The following is a 22,339-nucleotide window of genomic DNA, read 5'->3' as shown; positions in this document are numbered from 1 at the left end:
GACTTTGTGTATCTTAATGTGTTCTTATCTACGTCCCTTTCCTGTATTGTATTTGTCTCTATCCAAACGTACTGGTCCCAGAAATCCGCTTACCCGCAGACTATCATCAACAACAGAATCATCCGGCCATGTTTCAGTCCACACTGTCATGTCCTCATTCCTGTACTCATATTTGCCTGCAACTCGTCCATCTTATGGTGAAGTGAGCCAACATTGCCCAATATAATTTTGTGCAGCGGGGTAAATCTTTGGTGCACTTTCAATCTACACTTTACTCCTCCATGCTTACCCCGTTTCCTATTGGTTTCAACGTTTTAACTGCTTTTTGCTTCATAGAGAATCGCATTGAGTCAATATAATGTTCCATTTCTTTCTGGAAAGATATAACACAGGTTTTTTTTTTTTGTTTGTTTGTTTTTGTTTTTTTAACAGGAAAACTTATATTTGTGAATATGGAATTTTGCTATTAAAAGAATAAAATGTATTATATAAACCTGACTGCGCTTGTCTTTACAGTTCTCCATAAGACCAAATAATAAATGTTTCCATGACAACATAAATTAGTCATCAGAAGGAATAAATAAATCCCATAAATCCCACAATTTTGCAGAATGACAATTACAACAGACATTTTCAGTGAATTACAGAACAATTCAAATTCAATGTGAAGGAAAACATCCCCACCTAGTGGTGAACATGTACATTTCACTGAGACATCGTAGATCTTAGCCAATTATTGAAACCCTTTGTGCAGAAGGCAGGGTCATTCTTTTTTTCCAAAGTGGTCTTTTTATGGTGTATGCTTTGACACACTCAAAACAAAGAACCTTTTTCAGTGTTGGACTGCAGTGAAGCCATGAATACTGACTGTACCAGTTCTCCTGAAAGCGCGAAATCTCGTTTGGAAGTTGCTGTACTTCGATGAAGTTTGGATCAGGCTGGTATGGCTTACTCCCCATGTCCATGACACTGCTACACTGACTTCTTCAGGATCATCCTCACTCACACTGACTGTCTCCTAAAGAGAAAACTAAACTTAACCTGGTCTCTATCAACATTTGCAAATTATTCTTTTGCATCCTGTGTTTTAATAACTTGCAATTAAGTTAACATTAAAATAGGTAGACTATGGTACTTACAACACATGTAAATTGGTCATTTACAATTAATCCATAATAGCATATGAAGAGTTCATTTGCAAAAACAGATATCCACCATTTTAATTCATTTTCATGAATCGTTTTTTAAATTGTGCATTCCAGGTAATACAAATCAAGCTGCAATTGGGTTGTTTTGATGACATTTATTTTCACTTAATTGAAACAACCCAACTGCAGTTTGATTGATATTACCTGGAATGCGCAGTAAAAAAACATGATTTTTAAATATTCATAAGAATGGAGATATCTGTTTTTGCAAATGAACTCTTCATACAGGCCTGGGTTTAATCGCAGTATCATTTTAAGACGTAATGTAAGATTCAGCCGATCAGCCCTCACCTTCGTGTCTGTACTCTACACTAGAAGCTCGAGATTTGCACGTGAGGTGAGTCTTCAGATAGCCCCGCCCCCTCCCTTTCAGCCAATCAAATGCTAGCATGCCTAAATCCTGGCGCTTCTGGGAGAGTATGCTATGGAATTGACATGACTTCACTCCAAAGATAATGCGAACGAGTTCACGCAAATATTAGTAGGCACAATTCTGCCCACCCAAAATATTGGTAGGGACATGTCCCTACCGTCCATATGCAAACCATTTTACAACATACCTGCACAGTGCACAACTCCACTCGCTAAATGCCATCACTCGCCACATAGATGGCGCTGTTCCCATTTGTACAATAATTTAATCTATTTACACTCCGTTACACAAGTGCAATTCAAATCAATATCAGCTTTAAATTTTACAAAGTAATGTTTCACTGGGTAAATCCTAGGTATATTTTTAAACGATAACGTTTTGACTTTGTTTGTAATTAAATATTGATTAGATATAAGCCAAACCTTTACCCAAACAATATTGTCTGTCTAACGATTCCGATCTGAGTAAATATAAATCAAAGACACGGCGTTTCTTTCAAATAACGCTCTTATGGATGGATCTGTGTTGTGAGTTAAGGGGAAAACAAATATTACCTACATAAGAACTTATTATAGTAGCTGGGGACCGTTGTTGAATGTTAATTCTATTCTTATGTCTAAACAGCATATAGACTTTAGGAGATTTTGCACCAAAAACTTTTGCATAGTCCCCTGGTGTTACAGGAATCTTACAATGTGCGGAAAACTCATTAAAAGTGAAAAGAAAAGCATTTACATTAAATAACTGATACACCAACATGATGCCATTATTATTTTCAGCCCGTTGCTCAGAGCAACAGTCCGCGCTGACACCGTGACCACGTGACTCGCTGACACGCGCTCACGTCCTGCGTGTGGTATTCGATATTCGATTTTTCAAGTCTCGTCTTTGGCGTCATTTGATCAAGCTTATATAAAGGGCTGCACACAGCAAGCAAGATCTTCTTACTAAACTCTTGTTATAGAACTTGTGATTAAAACACGATAACTATGTCCAATAAATTTATGCCACCAGTGCTGAAAAATGGTTGGACAAACCCAGAGAAAGATGAACAGGAAGATGTCGGGAGAGACATCCAGGAGAACAACTCTGGTAAAATGCAGAAAGTTCAACCTTCCGTTTGTAACAACAGAGAAACCTATTTGCAAGGACAAATCCTTGGCAGGAATCTCTACTACCAAGAGGCGTACAGATGTCCGGAGATTATCCGGCAGCTGAATAAGGATTTGGAATTAGCAGAGATAACAGTCAACTCGTACGTCAGGTACTTTGAGTTTGGATCTATGTCTCTGATCGAGGCTCTCAGATCGTTCCTTGAAGTGCTCTGGGCAGAGGATAAACCTGACATTCAGCATCTACTGATGACTCACTTCTGTCGTTGGTACCTTCAGTGTACTGGACAGACGCTCGATTTACAACCTGATTTGTACTACATGAGCTGGGCCATAATCACACTGAATGCTGATCTTAATGGCGATCACAAAGCGAGGAAAAGGACTTGTAAAGACTTTATAAGGTACCTGTGTAGTGTGGATTGCTTCTCACAGTATGATCTGAAACAATGGAAGAACGTTTATAAATCAATCAAAACAAAGCCGCTAAAAATGTTCAGAGTAATAGCTAGATGGGACACTGCATCCAAAACGGAAATATCGAAACCAGAGGATTCTGGCTGTAACTCATCATTTGGGACTAAAACCAACCCTACCACCACGATCTACAAAAAAGGGTCTCTCATCCGCAAAAGAGTTCTGGACGAGAACGGGAGAAGACCCAAAATAGGCCAGAGAGCATGGAAACCGTTTACTGCAGTTCTACAAGGCATGGTTCTGCATCTACAAAAACACACATCTAAATTTTGTAAGGCAGACAACGAGAACGCCATTAGACTGCATCATGCCGTGGCGTACCCTGTAGATTACAAAAAGAGGCCTCATGCGCTGTGCCTCAGGACCGCAGACTCCAGACTCTTCTACTTCCAGGCCGAGAGTGAAGTAGAGCAGACATCATGGGTTGCGATGATTAACCGCATCGCTGCCCGTTACTCTGCTCCTCCACTCACTTCAGCTTCACATGACGTGGAGGAAAATTACCCTCTGGTCCTACCTTCATTCCCCACCACTCTGACTCTAGAGGAGCAGCTCGAGTCCCACAAGGACCAGTTAAAGAGGGTTTCAGAACCTACAGATCCAACATTGTCTCTTAGGGATGGTACTTCTGATGATATGCAGCAGGAGGTGACGCGCTACACAACATATGTGAGAGCGTTACAGGAGCTTACTGCAGAGAAATGTTGGAGAAGTTGCATCAGGAGCAACGGAGCAGGAAGAAGTTGCATCAGGAGCAACGGAGCAGGAAGAAGTTGCATCAGGAGCAACAGAACAGGGTGATGCTGTGACTGAATTAACAAAACAGGAAGAGATTATCAAACATTGTCTCTTAGGGTTGGTACTTCTGAAGCGCTACACAACATATGTGAGAGCGTTACAGGAGCTTGCTGCAGATAAACATGTTGGAGAAGTTGCATCAGGAGCAACGGAGCAGAAAGTCCTGATTCAGGAGTTGTACAGCGGAGTTGATTATTTTACAAATATGACTTCATGTCTATTATTTATTTTTATTATTTTTTTCACTTTTTTTTTTCAAATAAATATGCTAAAAAAAAATTTGTTTCTGTGTGTTATATTCTTATGCTAGTAAGTGGTGTTAAAATTTGGTCTAAGCATTAGCGAGCCGGTGTGTTATGATGGGGTGTGGTGGTCCGCTCAGGGCCAGAAAGTCCAGGGCCACTTTTTGGTCCCTGTCCACTTTTGATTATTGCTATTAATGCTAAATAACATATGCTGAAAATTTAAATATCGATGTTAAAACACTGAAATGAGCGACCCCCTACATTTTGCCTAGGGTCCCCAAATCACTAAATCCGCCCGTGTCTTTAAGTGCTAATACTTCACCATCATTGAGAAAATGGAACAAAATCAGCAAATACAAACCAAATAGTGAGACACTGGCAGTCAGTCTGATTTCTATATTTTTATTAGCAATAAAAGGATACAGATATCCTCCGAAACAAGCCATTACAAACATAATTATAAGATAATCCCTTAAGGAGCCATTAAAACATTTACAGTTAAGATTATAGCAGTAAAACATGAATGTGATGATAATAATAATAATAATAATAATAATAATAATAAATGAACCATGATTTGAAGACAAGCTATTAAATCATTATAGCCTCTCGATACCCCGAGTGTTTGGTGATGAGTGGGGAAACTGAAGACAGACGGTTTAGCTCCATCTCTAATCCTCACAGTCTGACCTGTCCTGTCAAAGTCCTCCAGCTTGAAGTGCTCACTGCATAACACTGAGGACTCACTTACGGAAAAACCTTGCTTTTTTACAGCTCCTTCCCACTGCGTCCTCGACTGTTTCTCTTTGTGAAACCTTCAAAGTGTGAGAAAAGTTAGCCAGCCAACTAACTATGATTCACAATATGTCAGACACTCAGCTGAAATGAGGAGCCGGTTTGGGGAAAAAATATAGAGAGACCAGTTACAACACTCTGACTATAGAGAGACCAGTTACAACATCCTGACTTTAGAGAGACTAGTTACAACACCCTGACTATAGAGAGACTAATTACAACACTCTGACTATAGTGAGACCAGATACAACACAGACTATAGAGAGACCAGTTAAAGACCAGATATAACACTCTGACTATAGAGAGACCAGTTACAACTCTGACCATAGAGCGAGACCAGATACAACACTCGGACTATAGAGCGAGACCAGATACAACACACTGACTATAGTGAGACCATATACAACACTCTGACTATAGAGAGACCAGATACAACACTCTGACTATAGAGCGAGACCAGATACAACACTCTGACTATAGAGCGAGACCAGATACAACACTCTGACTATAGAGAGACCAGTTAAAGACCAGATACAACACTCTGACTATAGAGAGACCAGTTACAACACTCTGACTATAGAGCGAGACCAGATACAACACTCTGACTATAGAGAGACCAGTTACAACACTCTGACTATAGAGAGAGACCAGATACAACACTCTGACTATAGAGAGACCAGTTAAAGACCAGATACAACACTCTGACTATAGAGACAGACCAGTTACAATGTAAATGTCCACTATGATCAACAGACAATTATACATTTTACAATTACAATTTACTTAGTTTTAATGTAGCCTTGCAATGTAATTTAACCCTTACACCTGCCCTGTACTAGGTGCAATATCTGCCTTTTAAAAAAAAACTTGATTTATTTCTGTTCAAAGTGCAGTGTTTTAACAAGAAGTTCAGATTATCACCAGAAACATGAAAGAGACGATGGTTTGCATGACGTGGGATATTTAACTTCCAAACCTCTGCATTTCAGCTGAAGTCATTACTGACGTCATTTATTGCTTGATTTACTGAGCCATTAACACAATAGAAAAGCTGAATCCTAAATCACTCCCTACCTACATTTCTCACATTACACCATCTTCCTGCTACAATGGAGCCATTTGGGACTCAGTCATGAAAGACAGGGTGCATGGTGGGATTTTCTGCTTGGATGGCATTTGCACAACATTTAGATGAACAACAGGGGGCAGTATGACTTCGAGTAGACCACAATCTCTGAGCTCCACATCCGTCCAGACAGGTGTGTGATGTGAAGAGGCCTTACAGGGAACGGTGCTCCTTACATTGTTTACATCCTTAATATTTATTTTATATATATATATATAATTATATAATTTGTATATATATATATATATATATATATATATATTTTATATAATTTGTATATATTTTACAAAGTAATGTTTCACTGGGTAAATCCTAGGTATATTTTTAAACGATAACGTTTTGACTTTGTTTGTAGTTAAATATTGATTAGATATAAGCCAAACCTTTTCCCAAACAATATTGTCTGTTTAACGATTCCGATCTGAGTAAATATAAACCAAAGACACGGCGTTTCTTTCAAATAACGCTCTTATGGATGGATCTGTGTTGTGAGTTAAGGGGAAAACAAATATTACCTACATAAGAACTTATTACAGTAGCTGGGGACCGTTGTTGAATGTTAATTCTATTCATATGTCTAAACAACAGATAGACTTTAGAAGATTTTGCACCAAAACTTTTGCATAGTCCCCTGGTGTTACAGGAATCTTACAATGTGCGGAAAACTCATTAAAAGTTAAAAGAAAAGCATTTACATTAAATAACTGATACACCAACATGATGCCATTATTATTTTCAGCCCGTTGCTCAGAGCAACAGTCCGCGCTGACACCGTGACCACGTGACTCGCTGGCACGCGCTCACGTCCTGCGGCTCCACTATGACGTCAAGGTTCGATATTCGATTTTTCAAGTCTCGTCGTTGGCGTCATTTGATCAAGCTTATATAAAGGGCTGCACACAGCAAGCAAGATCTTCTTACTAAACTCTTGTTATAGAACAGAAACGCCCTTTTTCATGTAATATATATATATATATATATGTATATGTATATATATGTGTGTATATATATATGTATATGTATATATATATATATATATGTGTGTGTGTGTGTGTATATATATATATATATATATATATATGTATATGTATGTGTATATATATATATATATATATATGTATGTATATATGTGTGTGTTTTTCATTAAACAGACCTTCAGTGACAAAGATTTGGAGTAGGATTTTCTTGAAAAAAGCTAGGAAACAATTTTCAATTAGAAATTGCTAGTAAATTTAACAGAGCATATTTTCAAGTAAAGGCTAAACACAATTCTTGTTGTCTGTAATGAGAAATTCTCAAGTGAAATTTACTTTAAAATACTCAGTTTCAAGTAAATCAAACTCACTCTTTGTTTGTAAATTTTACTAAGTAATTCTTATAAATATACTACCTTTTTAGTGACATACGAGTCCTAGTTACCTTTTTTAAATGACCGAGTAATGTTTACTTTAAGTATTTATTTTTTTTTACCGTTACTAGAATTCATTTGTAAAGCATTAACACTGATAATAACATATCAATAACGTGTATATCAATAACACATACATGAACACAAGTCAATAACATTGACAACATTTTACATACAAATATTTTTATTCAATGTTTGAACTACATTAATTAACAATTCATTAAAATGAATTAACAGATAAAACTAAAAAAATGTCATGAATGATAAAACAAATAACACCCATTCAACCATCTGTCCACATTTCTCTTTTACTTTTCATCTTTGTTTCTGCATGTCTAGCCTATGTCCTGATCTATCTCCTTTCCATATCTCCATCTCGTCAGTTCTGTCTCTTTTTCACTATCATAGGTGAAGTTTTCAGTATAATAAAGAAACCGTTACAGAACACATTAACGTTCTGCACAATGAGCAGAAGGCACATGTTTGAGATTTCACTTTCAACCAGCAGCACTCTAATAACTTTTTTCTCTATTTTACTTTAACAAACCTCTCAGAACATTCTCACTTGCTGCACAAACAAACAAAGTGCAAGTACGACCCCTCAAAAAAATGATGGAATCACCACACTTAGAGGATGTTCACCCGGCTGTTTTACTTCTTAGCAAATAAACAATATTACAGATATGATACAAAACAATTTTAGTTTAATAGCTGAACGTTCTGGCTTCGTGCAAATTAAATGAAATTATTTTAATTAATGTCATATTTTTTCCAGATCAAGATCTGGAAAAAATCAGATCAGATCACCTTATAAGTTGCATTTCTAAAACAAATACTAGCACAAGTCTAAAAATGCAAATTAGTCTGCAATTTTTATTTATTTATTTATTTATTTTTTTAAAAGAGTGCTTACAGACTTTAATGAGCTCTTGGACTTGGCTAATTGAAAGGAAACATGACAAGAGAGTTGTCAATTGAAACAATGGAAAGAATTATAAAACTCCTTCAAGAAGGGAATCCGACACGGAGTGTGGCGAAAGATGTGGGTTGCTCCCAGTCAGCTGTGGCTGGCCAAGTTTAAACAAAATGGGAAGGTTATAAAAGGAAAACATACAGGTAGAACAAGGAAGACAAGGTTACAGTAGGCTAAAGAGAGGAAATCATGGAGTACCCTGATATAATGATCAAACACGTATCTTAAAACAGATCACTCGACTATTAGAACGTAAATGGCGTCAAACCAAATTGTTAGTATTTCAAACAGCATGGAAGGAAAGCCTACTGAACTACAGAAAATCTCTTAGTGATGCTAGAAAAGTCTCTCTCTCCACCTTAATAGAAGATAACACGGTAGCAAAATTAACTAGGAATAAAAACACCACAGAAACAGGCACACAATCATTACATAGCAGCGAAGATTTCATGAATTTCTTCATTGGTAAAGTTGAAAATATTAGATGTTAAATTCAGGCTATTAAATTAAAACCAGACAGTATTACAACTAACCCTGTAGATGATAATATAGCAATATCAGATCAATGTTTAGAATGTTTTACTCCCCTTAGAGAGACCGAATCGGACCGAACCGGAATCGACTCTTGGAATCAGAGTCGACTCTAATATTCCTGGATTAGAAAAGCCACCGAACGATGTACTCCTTATACAATCATATCATAATCAAATCATAATAATGTAAAACAGACCTCTATATTAGTACAGTACCTCTTTTATGGTAATACTTTAAAATCGAGAATTGAAAAAAAAAGGTGCGAATTCGAATCTTGGAATCGGAGTCGAGTCTAATATTCCTGGATTCGAACAGCCACTGAGCAGCCTACTCCTTATACAGTCATTCATAATAATGAAACGCAAATCTCTCTATCATCACAGTACCGTCTTTTATGTAGTTTAAAATCGAGAATTGAAAAAATAAAGGTGCAGAATCGACTCTTAGAATCGGAATCGGAGCCGACTCTAATATTCCTGGATTCGAACAGCCACTGAACCGTGTACTCCTTATATAGTGTAATATAAGTGTTATATAGTGTAAATAGTATACGAGTGTATACAGAACATGGGTTTGAATGATAACATTAACAGTGCACCATATCAATTAAGGGCTCTATTAATGGTGGTACAAGGTAACAAGAGTGACACAGTGCCATCTAGTGTTCAAGTGAAACACTACCGTGTCCTACCGAAAAGCAGTGTTAATATGAACATTTATATTTATATATTTGTTTATTATTAACATTATTAGCAATAAATAGATCTGTGTGAGAGAGAAAGAGAGGGGGGGGGTATTTGAGATTCGAGCTCTTGAACTGATCTCATGAGGGATTTTTTTTTCTTCAGTGTTCTTATTCGTGATGAAGGGAAAGTGCTAAAAATAAAACCGAAACGTGAGTCATGTTGACTTCTCACACACTTGTGCTAAGTCTTATGTACACGAAGTTTTTATTGTTATTTATGTATCTTTAAGCCCAGCCTACTGTATAGTCTACTTGTTAACGGAAGTGCATAAATATAAATATAAAAATAAATATAGCTCTGTATAAATACAGTCCATGTCCCAAACCACATACAGGGCTATTGCGCACTACTTAGCGTTGCATGGTGTTTTGGAGATGTTCGAAGCGCAAGGTCACGCGCGCGGAGGGAATTCCCACCGGATGGACACGCGTTGAAGGAGACGCCACGTGACGTCACTCTCAGCTGATCCCTCGTCTCGCGTCTGCGCATACATTTCGCAGAGTTGTACTCCACGCGGCTCGGCTCTGCTCTTGCTGTCGCAGTGCGCTTCAGGTCCGCCGTGATGGCGTGTAGATCTGCAGGTTTGCGCAACGCATGAGACCCTGGACCAGTCGCCAGAAGCCCAGGAACGTCACAACCAGGAAACGCAGTGAGAAGTGAGAGAATCTGGAGTAAACAGAAGTGAATCTTGGTGAGTAGCGCAGACTGACTGCTTTTAAAAGGCTGAAGCGGTGGGGTTTGTCCTTCTAAGCATTGTGTGTGTTGAATATTAACAGATATTAAAACTGTTGCGCCATGGATCAGAGATCCAAATAGAAGGACAGAATATAAATAGGGTGTTTAACCGAGAAATGCTGTGTGTGTGTGAGTGTGTGAGTGTGAGAGAGTGTGTGAAGTTATTTTGTACATTGTATATATGTTCAGACAATAATCTGTGAATAATCTCGTGTTTCATTCTGGTGATGTTTTTCAATACACCAAGGACGAAATGAAAGTAGAAGTTAAAACCTGTAGAGCAGTCTATGCTGTAGGCCACAGGTTTCCCAGCACTGGTCCTGCACGTTTTAGTCTTTTCCTGGCTCTGACACACCTACTGGACATTCTGGACGTGTTTAAACACACACAAACGAAAGTTCTCCAGGACCAAGATTGGAAACCTGTAGCGTATTAATTAGAAACCTTGATGTTGTTGATGCTTATTTTCTTGACATGAGTCTGTGAAAGTTTCTAGAAATGCCATTGCTGATTAGTTATTCTGTCAAGCCCGGTTCATCAATATCAACATCACGTGACAAGCTGAGTTTCCCGTTTAGCTGCGGTCGTATACCTGGCGGTTGTGAGTCATTCCGCTCTTCTGAGTCATTTTGCTGTGCTTAGTGTCCTCTGACATATTTTGCATATTTTGCATATTTTCTGTCAGGTGGTTTGTGGGAAAATGGCCTCGGGTTCCCCCATGGTGAATGGGGATCTGTCTCACCCCATGCAGTCTCAGACTGCTGCTGCACCACAAGAAGAGGAGACGCTCCAGCAGATGAACATCCTCATCAAGGAGAACCGGGAGCTCAAAGGTGGGTGTGAGGAGATTACAGACAGAGAGATAACCAGAGACAGACAGAGAGATAACTAGAGACAGACAGAGAGATAACTAGAGACAGACAGAGAGATAACCAGAGACAGACAGAGAGATAACCAGAGACAGACAGAGAGATAACCAGAGACAGACAGAGAGATAACCATAGACAGACAGAGAGATAACCAGAGACAGACTGCCACAGACAGGGAGATAGCCATAGACGGAGAGAGAACCACAGACAGGAGAGACTGCCACAGACAGAGAGATAACCACAGGGCGACCGCCACAGACAGAGAGATGACCGCCACAGACAGACCACAACAGACAGAGAGAGACCATCACAGACAGAGAGATGACCACCACAGACAGACCACCACAGACAGACAGAGAGACCACCACAGACAGACAGAGAGACCACCACAGACAGAGATATCATCACAGGCAGAGAGAGACCACCACAGACAGAGAGACCACCACAAACAGACAGACATCCACAGACAGACCAGTAGTACTGATTTAAATGTGTTTAAAATCCTCATTTCTGATTCTGTTGGCCAATATTTATGTTTTAATATGCTCAGAAATTAAACAGCAGTAGTTTTTACAGTGCTATAATAACTATTATAATAATTACTGTAATTAGCTCATTCTTCAAACTGAATTAGTAACATAAAGGAGCCATTTAAACACAGATAGTCAAACAGTTGAAATAAATGTTACTTTTCATTGTAGTTGTCCTTACTGCTGTTGGTCTGTCACAGACGATCAGATTCCTGTTCCAGACGTAGAGTAGATCTACATAGAACGAAGTAGAAAAACAGGTTGTCGGTGTGGACTGTGAAACACATTTTATATGTTTGGCCTATTTGCTTATTTGTTTTTTTTTTTTTTTGCATCCACAATGTTAAAAATGCAATTTTGACTATTAATATATTTTTAAAAGTTTGCACTGTTTTGTTCGTGGTGATGTATAGAGCTGTGCAGGATATAATAGTTTGTTTTTTTTAATAGTACAGCAGAGAGGCTTTCTGGCTTGTGTACGTGTAACCTATTCATTCCTTATCAGGCAGCGAAACAGCTGATGAAATATTTCCTGTTAATGATTGACTAAAGTCAGTGCCATGTGGACAACTGAAACACTTTCTCATTAGAGTTTAATGATGTAATTATGTTGTACAGGCTAAGGGTAATAACACAGGCCTGTTCAATACACATGCACGAACAGGGACTGAAATGTAAAGCCTATTAAACACTGACTACACAGCAGCGTTACCAACAAACCCACTGACATTAGCCTTCCCGCTTTAACAGCGGCTGAATCAGTAATCACTCACGGAACGGTCCTTGGCTGAGTTTTGAAATAATACAATAAAACAATATTCTGTATTCATTCCTGCTTGTTGATTGGCATTTTTCCTGCCAAGTCTGTAGGTGGCATCTCTGCTTTAAAGGCTTTGACGTTTATCCTCGGCCAATCTCGCGTTCAAATGATACGTTTCTGTAGGTTTCTAAAGTCCAGTCACTTCTAATTAGTAGCGATGCTAGTTGTTTAAATCGAACGGGTTGGATCAACTGGTTTTTGTTTTAGAAGTAACACTGATATGACCTCTGCAACATGCTCAGAAAAGTGCGTTGCATATTCTCATACTGTATGATACACAAGCACACTGACCTTCCATCTGACTCTCGTGCGCAGAAGCCCTGAAACAGACTAACCTGTCGATGAAGGAGAGGTTCGAGGGACTGTCTGCCTGGAAGGAGAAGCAGAAAGAGGAGAGAGGGTTCCTGGAGAAGCGACTCGAGGAGGCCAAGCAGAGAGTCCAAACTCTGGACAGCGAGAACGAGTTGCTAAAGAAACGTGTGCTGGAGATGGAGAAACAGCATTCTGGTGCAGAGGAGGTGAGATCACGGCTTACGTTTTCTTTATAATGGCTTCTAATCAGTTTGATTCAACTGGTAACAGTCGTCAGTATGTGGAACCACCTTAGTCGCAAATTCCTGCGATTTAAACATCATCAGATTTCTCAGGAAGCACTGAGGTTAATCATGTGTTCAGTAGCTGGTGAGATACCTGAACATGACATTTTAAATCGTGAAAAATAACCCCTACACTATAATACAGGTTGTTTTTTTAAAAAAAAACACAGGAAATGACAAAAATATCCAAATAACATCTCCAGACATGAACCCGCATTACAGTGCCAACATCGATGACTATGCAATATCAGACTGCTAGCTAACTGCTAATAAACTAGCTTATATTCCTCACAGGTAAAGTAGGTTAGTATTGTGTTGGTATTTTCACACTGGTTTATTTAACACCATCCGAACCTGTCGGAAACTACCAGAAGAACTAATAAAAAAAACAAAACAAAAACAACAACATTTTGAGGTAAGTTAACTAGCTAGCTAGATTAGCATAGAGCTTCTGTGGCGAAAAGTTTGTGCGTCACTTAGTAAATTCTTAAACGGATGATTCCATGATTGAGTGCCATTGAGTGACCTCATTATCAAGAGAGCCACTGAAAATAAAGAAATGTAAAGCGAAGAAGTCTTCCTGTAATCTTCAGATGATGCAACTTCCTGTTGAACATGACTTCTGGAATAATCCATAATCGGGGACGCTTGTGAAGGACGTTTTAAAGCATGAGAATGCACAAATAGGATTTAAAAAAAAAAAAAGTATTTTAATGATTATATCTAAAGGTGAATTATAATTATAATGCTTTGAAGGGTTTTTTGGAAGTTTTATTAGAGGTGTTTATCTAGTGTTATTTATGTGAAATATGCCATAGGTTGTGCCTTCAATGAAAAACCCCTTTTCCATTCAAAACCCAAGATTTTATGTTGAGCGGTGCTTTAAAGGCTGTCTTCGCTTGCTGAATGGAGTCTGATGTTCTGTAGGGTGATGGTGGCGGTCTGCAGGCCAAGCTGGAGGTGTTAACGAGTCAGATCGCCCGCCTGCAGGCGGAGAAGAACGACCTGGTAGCTATAAACTCTGAACTGCAGCTGAAGATGAGCCAGGCATCTCCGGAAGATTCCTTCATCGAGATCCGCATTGCCGTGAGGACACACCATATAAAATGCCTTAATACCTTCACCTGGATTCATTCTCTTACGTACTGTAGATTTGTTTATACAGACCTTTACTCACTGTATGTTTTGTAGGAGGGTGAGATGAACGTGACCAGAGATTTGCCTCCTCAGAAAGACCTTTTTGCATCGAGCACGTACGTCGAGCTCTCACACTCCATCTACATGATTTACATGGTTATAGTGTGTGTGGTGTTTTGTTTTTTTACTCTTTAATCGTTACATGTAGGAATTTACATACACCGATCAGCTGTAACGTTAAAACCTCTGACCCGTGACGTGAATAACATTTGATTATCTTGTTGTACTGACACCTGTCGAGGGGTGGCCTACCAAAAGTGGTCCAAATGGTCCCCCCTGCCACATACCCTACACACCAATACACATCAAAACAGAGTCCTCAACATTTTTCCTTTAATTTGTCACCCTACTGTGTATATAATAGTACTTTGTAAAATTGTAGTTACGATGTTTGGAGTATAGAACAGGCTTTAGGAGGGTATGTTCACGATATGAGATGTGTGTTTCGCTTGTGTTTGTGTGCAGGATTAAATCCGACATGGCTGGGTCTCGGCTGGAATCAGAGGAGCAGACGGTGAGTCAGCTCCTGCAGTCTCTGAGACTCGAGACACAACAAAAAGAGCAACTGCAAGTCAAATTACAGGCTGCAGAGAAGAGGTAGAAACACAAACTTACACACGCTCCATCTTATACCCATACCTGTATACACGGAGGTACTGAAAACATCTGTTGGAGAGCTTAGGGATTCTTATTATATATGATTGGTGCTTGGGCACTAAACCTAAAAGTCGCATTTTCCTATTTAAGATAGAGAAGGGTTTACATACAGGTGCATCTAAAAAAAAAAAAAAAAAAAAAAAAGTTTAGAATATCGTTGAAAAGTAAAAATGTTTTCTGTAATTTAATTTTAAAAAGTGGAGCTTTTCATATATTCTAGATTCATTACACATAAAGTGAAATATTTCAAGCCTTTTTATAGTTTGAATCTCGATGATTACGGCTCACGGAAATCTAAAATCCAGTATCTCAAAATATTAGAATAAAGAATTTATAATACAGAAATGTCGACATTCTGAAAAGTATCTTCATTTATGCGCTGATACTCGGTCGGGGCTTTAATCCTTTTGCATGAATTACTGCATCAGTGCGGTGCGGCATGGAGGCGATCAGCCTGTGGCACTGCTGAGGTGTTCTGGAAGCCCAGGTTGCTTTGATAGCGGTCTTCAGCTCGTCTGTATTGTCGGGTCTGGTGTCTCTCGTAGATTCTCTATGGGGTTCGGGTCAGGCGAGTCGGCTGGCCAATCAAGCGCAGTAATACCACGGCCAGTAAACCAGTTACTAGACGTTTTGGCAGTGTGGGCAGGTGCAGAGTCCTGCTGGAAAAGCAAATCAGCATCTCCATAAAGCTCGTCAGCAGATTGAAGCATGAAGCTCTCTAAAATCTCCTGGTAGACACTGCATCGACTCTCGACTTGAGAAAACACACTGGACCAACACCAGCAGATGACATGGCAACCCGAATCATCACTGACTGTGGAAACTTCACACTGGACTTCAAGCAGCTTGGATTCTGTTCCTCTCCACTCGTCCTCCAGACTCTGGAACCTTGATTTCCAAATGAAATGCACAATTAACTGCTTGTGTGTGCTGAACCAGACTGAGAGATTAAAGCCTCAGGAAACCTTTGCAGGTGTTTTGAGTTAATTATCTGATTAGAGTTCTTCTCAGGTTGACATTTCTGTCTTTATAAATTCTTTATTCTAATATTTTGAGATACTGGAGTTTGATTTCCGTAAGCCGTAATCATCGAGATTAAAACAAAAAAGGTTTGAAATATTTCTCTTTATATGTAATGAATCTAGAATATATGAAAGTTCCACTGTTTGAATGACAAATAACTGAGAGATAACTGAGTGACTTTCTCAGTTATTTGTCAGTTACAGGCTAATGCACTGACTGATTAAACACTGCCTTCTGTCGAGAGGTGATTAGTAGTGATTTACAGGGTCTGCATTCTGTGCCGTAGGGTTTGCAGGACTGTCTTGCGTGATGTATGTGAACACTCCACTAAATTTGTGTCGTTGGCTTTCATATCCATACAGAAGTACAGAACAGCTAACGATATAACATTACACACACTTGTATTCATCCATGTTCTTTCCTAAAGGATTGCAGAACTGGAGATGAAGGAACCCAACAGCGAGAGTGGAACCCAGACGTCTTTGCCCTGTGTGACACAGGAAATGCAGAGCAAGAGCTCTCAGGAGGAAACAGACAAAGTGAGTCAGAGCTGAAAAATTAGATGTATTTTGAATTGAAGAGAACGTCAGGGTCCTATAAAGAGTAGGACAACGCTGAAGCTTACTCTCTCTGTGTGTGTGTGTGTGTGTGTGTGTTCCAGTCTGCCTCTGAGGTGGAGAACCTGAAGACTCAGTTGATGGGTTTGTTTAAAGAGCTGCAGCAGGCTCAGAGTAAACTGGACGAGGCAGAGAAAATGAAGAAGAACCTCCAGGACAGGTCCTTGACACTAAACATCATACACTCCCATATCTACATGTCCAGCTGAGTGCAAAAGTTTGCATCCCTCAAACCGTCTGTAACTGAAATGGACTTTATTGGAATTACATATCATGAATCTACATAGAATAGGCCATAATATTGAAATTTGATGTGGGGGGGGGATGACAATCAATATCATTTACAAGCTTATTTACAAATAAACATTGTGATTGCATAAGTATTCACCCCCTAGTTGCTGTTAAACCCCTAAACTGGTCATTTGGAAAGAGACAGATATGCCATTAGCACACTAACTGAGTTTATTCCTCTATTTTGTGCCCATATTTTGATTCTGTTGCAGCCACAAGACAATTTTATCGAATTTTAATTCATTTAGTGACCCAAATTAGAACCTTCGCTGGGCTGGTCCTTACCCGCGGGCCGTGTGTTTCTGTCCTGCTCTGGAACAGTACAACTGACAGGATACAAAAGCTGTTTAGTGAATGCATGAGAGTGTTATACAAGGGGGGAAAAATATTAAAGAATATTTAAATCCCACATAGAAAGGGGGGATGCAAACCTTTTGAGTTAATATTTTTTTTTTTTAATATTAATATCTATTTTTGCAACAAATAAGAGATCATCTGTAGAGATGTTTTTACTACAAAGCACTTTAAAAAAAAACATTTCACATATTTACCATTTTGTTTTAAAGGTATGCAAAATTACTGAGTAAACCACTTTAATTTTATATATATATATATATATATATATATATATATATATATATATATATATATATATATATATATATATCTGCTGTAATGTGACTAAGAGTGCTAGCGAGCATGTTAGGTGATGTGTGTTAATGAGCATCACCTCCATGAGAGTATAACAGTAGTGGTGATCATGCAGGTGTAAGGAGCTGGAGCAGGACCTGGGCACGCTGAAGACTCAGCTCGGGGAGAGAGAGCAGCTGCAGGCTGAGAACGACAGACTGAAGGTGCAGCTGGAGAGCTTGCAGGCTGCCAACAAACTGGAGCAGAAGAAGGTTCAGGATGAAAGGTCTGAACAGCGTGCAAACATTAAACACGGCTAGATTTAGATCTCCTCTGGGCAGAAGATGTGGCTAGGTGTTAATGAGTCAAAAGCACGACTCGTACACTAGGCTTATATTAACGCGCTCGTTCTAGTACGTCACCGTTTGTATAGTAACGACGTAACATAGCCTTAAAATACGTTAATGCGGTTACTTAAGAAAGAAAAACATCATCGTAACTTTTCTCTTTTGCAGTAACGTGATGTAATAAGCTGAATTTTTGTCATTTTTGTTGTCCGATTAAAAAAGGAGAGACTGGTGAAGGAACGATTGTGTATATATCATAAAGCGAGGACAAGGAACTAACTTGTTCCACTAATGAAGTTCCACATGATTAAATGTAACTATAAATGAATAAAATGTCAGATGGGCCCCCCCCCCCCCCAGTAAAACCTTATTATCATCATTTACATTATTCTATTATACTTTACATTACCAAAAGGCGCAGGTGAAGAAACCGAGCCATTAAACCAAATCAATAGATTCATCTGTTTCAAAGGAAAGATGGGCATTTCAATATTCTGGATGTTTGACTACTGAATATGAATGATGCTTGAATGATCTTTGCACACGTGTGTGTGTGTGTGTGTGTGGGTTGTTGGAAATTGAAATGTGAATAGAGTGTGAGTCCTTTTCTCTTTAACCCTCGTCAGGACTGCTTTGGCCCAGCTGAAGGATGCGTACACCAAGCTGTTTGAGGATTATGACGAACTTCAGAAAGAGAATAAAAAACGACAGGTGAGCGTTCACGCGCTTTACAGCATTAGGACCGTTTTGTGTTTTTAATGTCGGCATTTATTATTTTCACGTCGTTATATCCAATGTAGTTTCGGTTAGGTTTCGGGAACGATGTGTATATTAGGGCTGGCGCTGTGTTGATTGAACAATTTTGTGTGTGTGGTGTTCAGGGAAGCGTATCACAGGAGGAGTACAGTGAGCTTCAGTCCAGGATTGCTGCAGCGGAACAAGCTTTAGCGGACAAGCAGCAGAAGATCGACTTAATGAAGCAAGAGCTGTATGAGAAGGACAAAGAGCTGGAGACCGTCTCTGTATTCAAGGCTCAGGTGCTGTGTGTCAGAGTTTACAGCTAGGGTTTACTGTGCTAACCTGTACATCATGCAGTTATCCAATCAGCCAATCATGTGGCGGAAGAGCAATGCATCAAATCGTACCGATACAGGTCAAAAGCTTCAGTTAATGTTCAAAGCAACCATCAGAATGAGGGGGGAAACGTGATCTCGGGGACTCTGACCGTGGCATGGTTGTTGGTACCGGATTATTTCATTTCATTTGTAGTTGCACGCACAATAGTCTCTAGAGTTTACACAAAGTGGTTTAAAAAAAAAACAACAGCAAGTGAGTGGCAGTTCTGTGGGCGGAAACGTTGTGTTGATGAGAGACGTTGGAGGTGAATGTCCACACTGGCCAACAGAAAGGCTACGGTAACTCAAATAACCACTCTTTACAACTGTGGTGAGCAGAAAAGCATCTCAGAATGCACAACACTTCGACCCTTAAGGCAAAGAGTGCTACAACAGCAGAAGATCATGTTGGGTTCCAGTCCTGCCTCTTACTGAATGGTTTTTTTCTTTCTTTCTTTGCACCATTCTGTATTAACTCTAGAGACTGCCATGTGATACTGTTTATTTCACACACAAAACAAGTTGTAGAAGTATTTACCCCCATTGCTCTGAAACCCCTAAATTGGTTCTTTTGGAGAAAAAGACAAGGTTACAGGATTCGTACAAGGTGCTTGAATTTGGCTTTTTGAAATTTTAGTACTGGAAATCCTTGAAAATGGTCATTTAAAAAAAAAAAAAAAAATCTAGTGGTGCTTAAAAAGTGCTTGAATTATAAAATGTCAATACATAAAAAATCGCTAAATAACTTTAGTGTTTATTTTTGATAGAACACGAATACAATCCTTTCACTCAAATTATGACATCCTGCTGCAGAAGGACAGAAGCAAATACATGTAAAGAGCTGACGCTAGGCAGAATGCACATATGCGATGATGTAATGAAGATGCTAATTAATTATATATATATATGGAAAAAGAAATAAAGAATATGTTTGAATGATATCTCTTGTATAGTACTTGAAAACAAAAAAAATTGTGCTTGAAAAGTCCTTGAATTTCATTATGAGGCATGTGTACGCACCCTGAGGTTACAGAATCAGTTTTCATAGCTGTCTAATAAATTACCTGTATTTGTTGCTCTATTTTGCCCCCTAGTGGCTGAACAGAGACTAGCTCTTTTAAATAAATAAATAAATAAATACATTTTTCAATTCGGTTGAAATTTAGAACGTAGATTTGTCATATATTTTGATGGACTGTATGTTTGACAGCCTAGGTCTGGTGAGTTGATTTAATGTGTGTGTGTGTGTGTGTGTGTGTGTGTGTGTGTTCACAGGCAGAGGTGTATTCCTCAGATTTCTACGCCGAGCGAGCTGCGAGGGAGAAGATTCACGAGGAGAAAGAGCGCCTGGCTACTCAGCTGGAGTTTTTCAAGAAGCAGAACATCCAGCTACAGGATGAAGTGGAGTCAATGGGCAGGTACAAATTGTCTGTCTTTTGCTGTGTGTGTATATTTGCGCTAAATCCGTCTCCGATTTCTCTGTATTAAGCAGAACCGTGTGGTTTTTTTTCGGCACAGGCAGTCTATGAGTGAGATGCAGAGGAGACACGTGCCTCATGGTGCAAACCCAGGCGATCCTCCACCACACCACCACCTGCAGGGAGGCAGAGGTAAGCTGCTACAGCACCATTAGTATTCACTTCTTCCTAATGACGTGCTACCGAAGACAAAGTCCCAGCCTTAATTATTCAGCAACTGAAGTGAAGACAGTTTTATCCGTTTAAAGTGGAGTCCATGTTTTCCTAACTCGGTTGGCGAAGCATATCTTAATGACGATTACATTTAATAGTTACTAAGAGGAATAAAACACTTGGTGTGTTCAGTTATAGGAAAATATTCAGCAACTACGTGGTGAGATTATTGATACTGAATTCCATGTGAATTAGAAACAATAAAGTATTAGAACAAGCGCGTTAATCTAATATAAAGATCGAAGCCGGAACTATTGTCAGAGCTGCTGTTGAAAAATTAATCAACACCTTCTGACCAATCAGAATCGAGAATTCAACAGCACTGGGGTATACTAATTAAGAATCCCCGAACTCCGTGAACGGACTGGAGCAAGCGGTAATTTTGTCAATTATAATCTGTCTATTTAGTATAATCGTGTCTACCGGGATCCCAACCAGGGAGTCTAACATGAGTGAAGGATAAAAAGAATAAAACGCTATCTCTCATCTCTGTTTCTTTCTCAGTTGATTGGCAGCAGCATGTGAATATTCCCGAGCACGCCTGTCCTAAATGTGGGGAAGTCCTTCCTGATCTGGACACTCTGCAAATCCATATCATGGACTGCATCATCTGAGCATCAACACCCTGTTAGTGTCGTACACGTCTTCACCTGAGTGACACGACGAACGGGACGGCAGGATCTGAGAATGCATTTACTATACAAAACCCATTGCACTCGTATCTAACAATCTCCATCGAGAATTTCGTTCAATTTACTCTGTAGTTGCTCTGCAGATCTTAATCACTTACCCTTCTTAAATATGTACCGGATATGACCGAGGGCACGGAACTGATCTATATATCTTGTGGTAAGATGCTTCGACTTTAAATGATTATGAGGTGAATGAAGCTAAAAGAATGGGAGAGTCCAAACAGGAGGCTGGAAATGAATGCGGACGGTTGAATAAAGAGTAGGAGCTATATTTATGTTTATATTATATTATATAATATAATATAATATATAGCCAGAAGCAAAAGTGAAGGTGGGAATTGTTTAAGTACATTGCTTTGATTTATATTTAGATTACGATTTATTTTTGGAGACGGTATTTTGTGTTCAAATATATTTACGTTTATTAGAATGGGAGGGAGAAAATGCACAGGGAGTGTGTTAAAAACTCGATCTTAGCAAATGGTTTATGTCGAGGTGAATACAAGTAGCGTGTAGGACGGATAAAGCTTTAAAAATGCTCTAATGCTTTATTATTTATGCAGGGGTCTTGTGTCGTCTTTGCTAACAAGAGTAAAGCTGTAGCTGAGTTCAGGTGCTGATGCAATTATACCACCTATGCATCCACATTTAGCCTGTAATACAATAAAAACGTTCAAATAAAATGCTATATTATCTATAGACTCTTTGTGCCTCTGAAACTTTGGAACGCATCT

General features: G+C 39.0%; 1 protein-coding gene and 1 long non-coding RNA gene across 2 annotated transcripts; one reads left to right on the top strand and one right to left on the bottom strand.

The window, feature by feature from the left end:
• Positions 1-399: 399 nt before the first annotated feature.
• On the bottom strand, positions 400-2,407 carry LOC128623473 (uncharacterized). Its single transcript, XR_008388586.1, has 3 exons — positions 1,769-2,407; positions 1,500-1,630; positions 400-1,018 (listed from the first exon to the last, which is right to left on the bottom strand). It is a non-coding gene; the product is annotated as an uncharacterized LOC128623473 (long non-coding RNA).
• A 7,951-nt stretch (positions 2,408-10,358) lies between these two features.
• optn (optineurin) lies at positions 10,359-22,304 on the top strand. Its single transcript, XM_053650557.1, has 14 exons — positions 10,359-10,486; positions 11,216-11,363; positions 13,065-13,267; positions 14,273-14,431; positions 14,537-14,598; positions 15,008-15,139; positions 16,650-16,761; positions 16,884-16,999; positions 17,897-18,046; positions 18,734-18,818; positions 18,989-19,144; positions 20,498-20,640; positions 20,741-20,832; positions 21,418-22,304. The coding sequence occupies exons 2-14, from the start codon at positions 11,231-11,233 to the stop codon at positions 21,525-21,527; spliced, it is 1,653 nt and encodes a 550-aa protein (XP_053506532.1). The 5' UTR covers positions 10,359-10,486; positions 11,216-11,230; the 3' UTR covers positions 21,528-22,304.
• The last annotated feature ends 35 nt before the right edge of the window (positions 22,305-22,339 follow it).

The sequence above is a fragment of the Ictalurus furcatus genome, chromosome 19 (assembly GCF_023375685.1).
Source record: "Ictalurus furcatus strain D&B chromosome 19, Billie_1.0, whole genome shotgun sequence".
NCBI lineage: Eukaryota > Metazoa > Chordata > Actinopteri > Siluriformes > Ictaluridae > Ictalurus > Ictalurus furcatus.
This window is presented reverse-complemented; position numbering and strand designations above follow the sequence as displayed.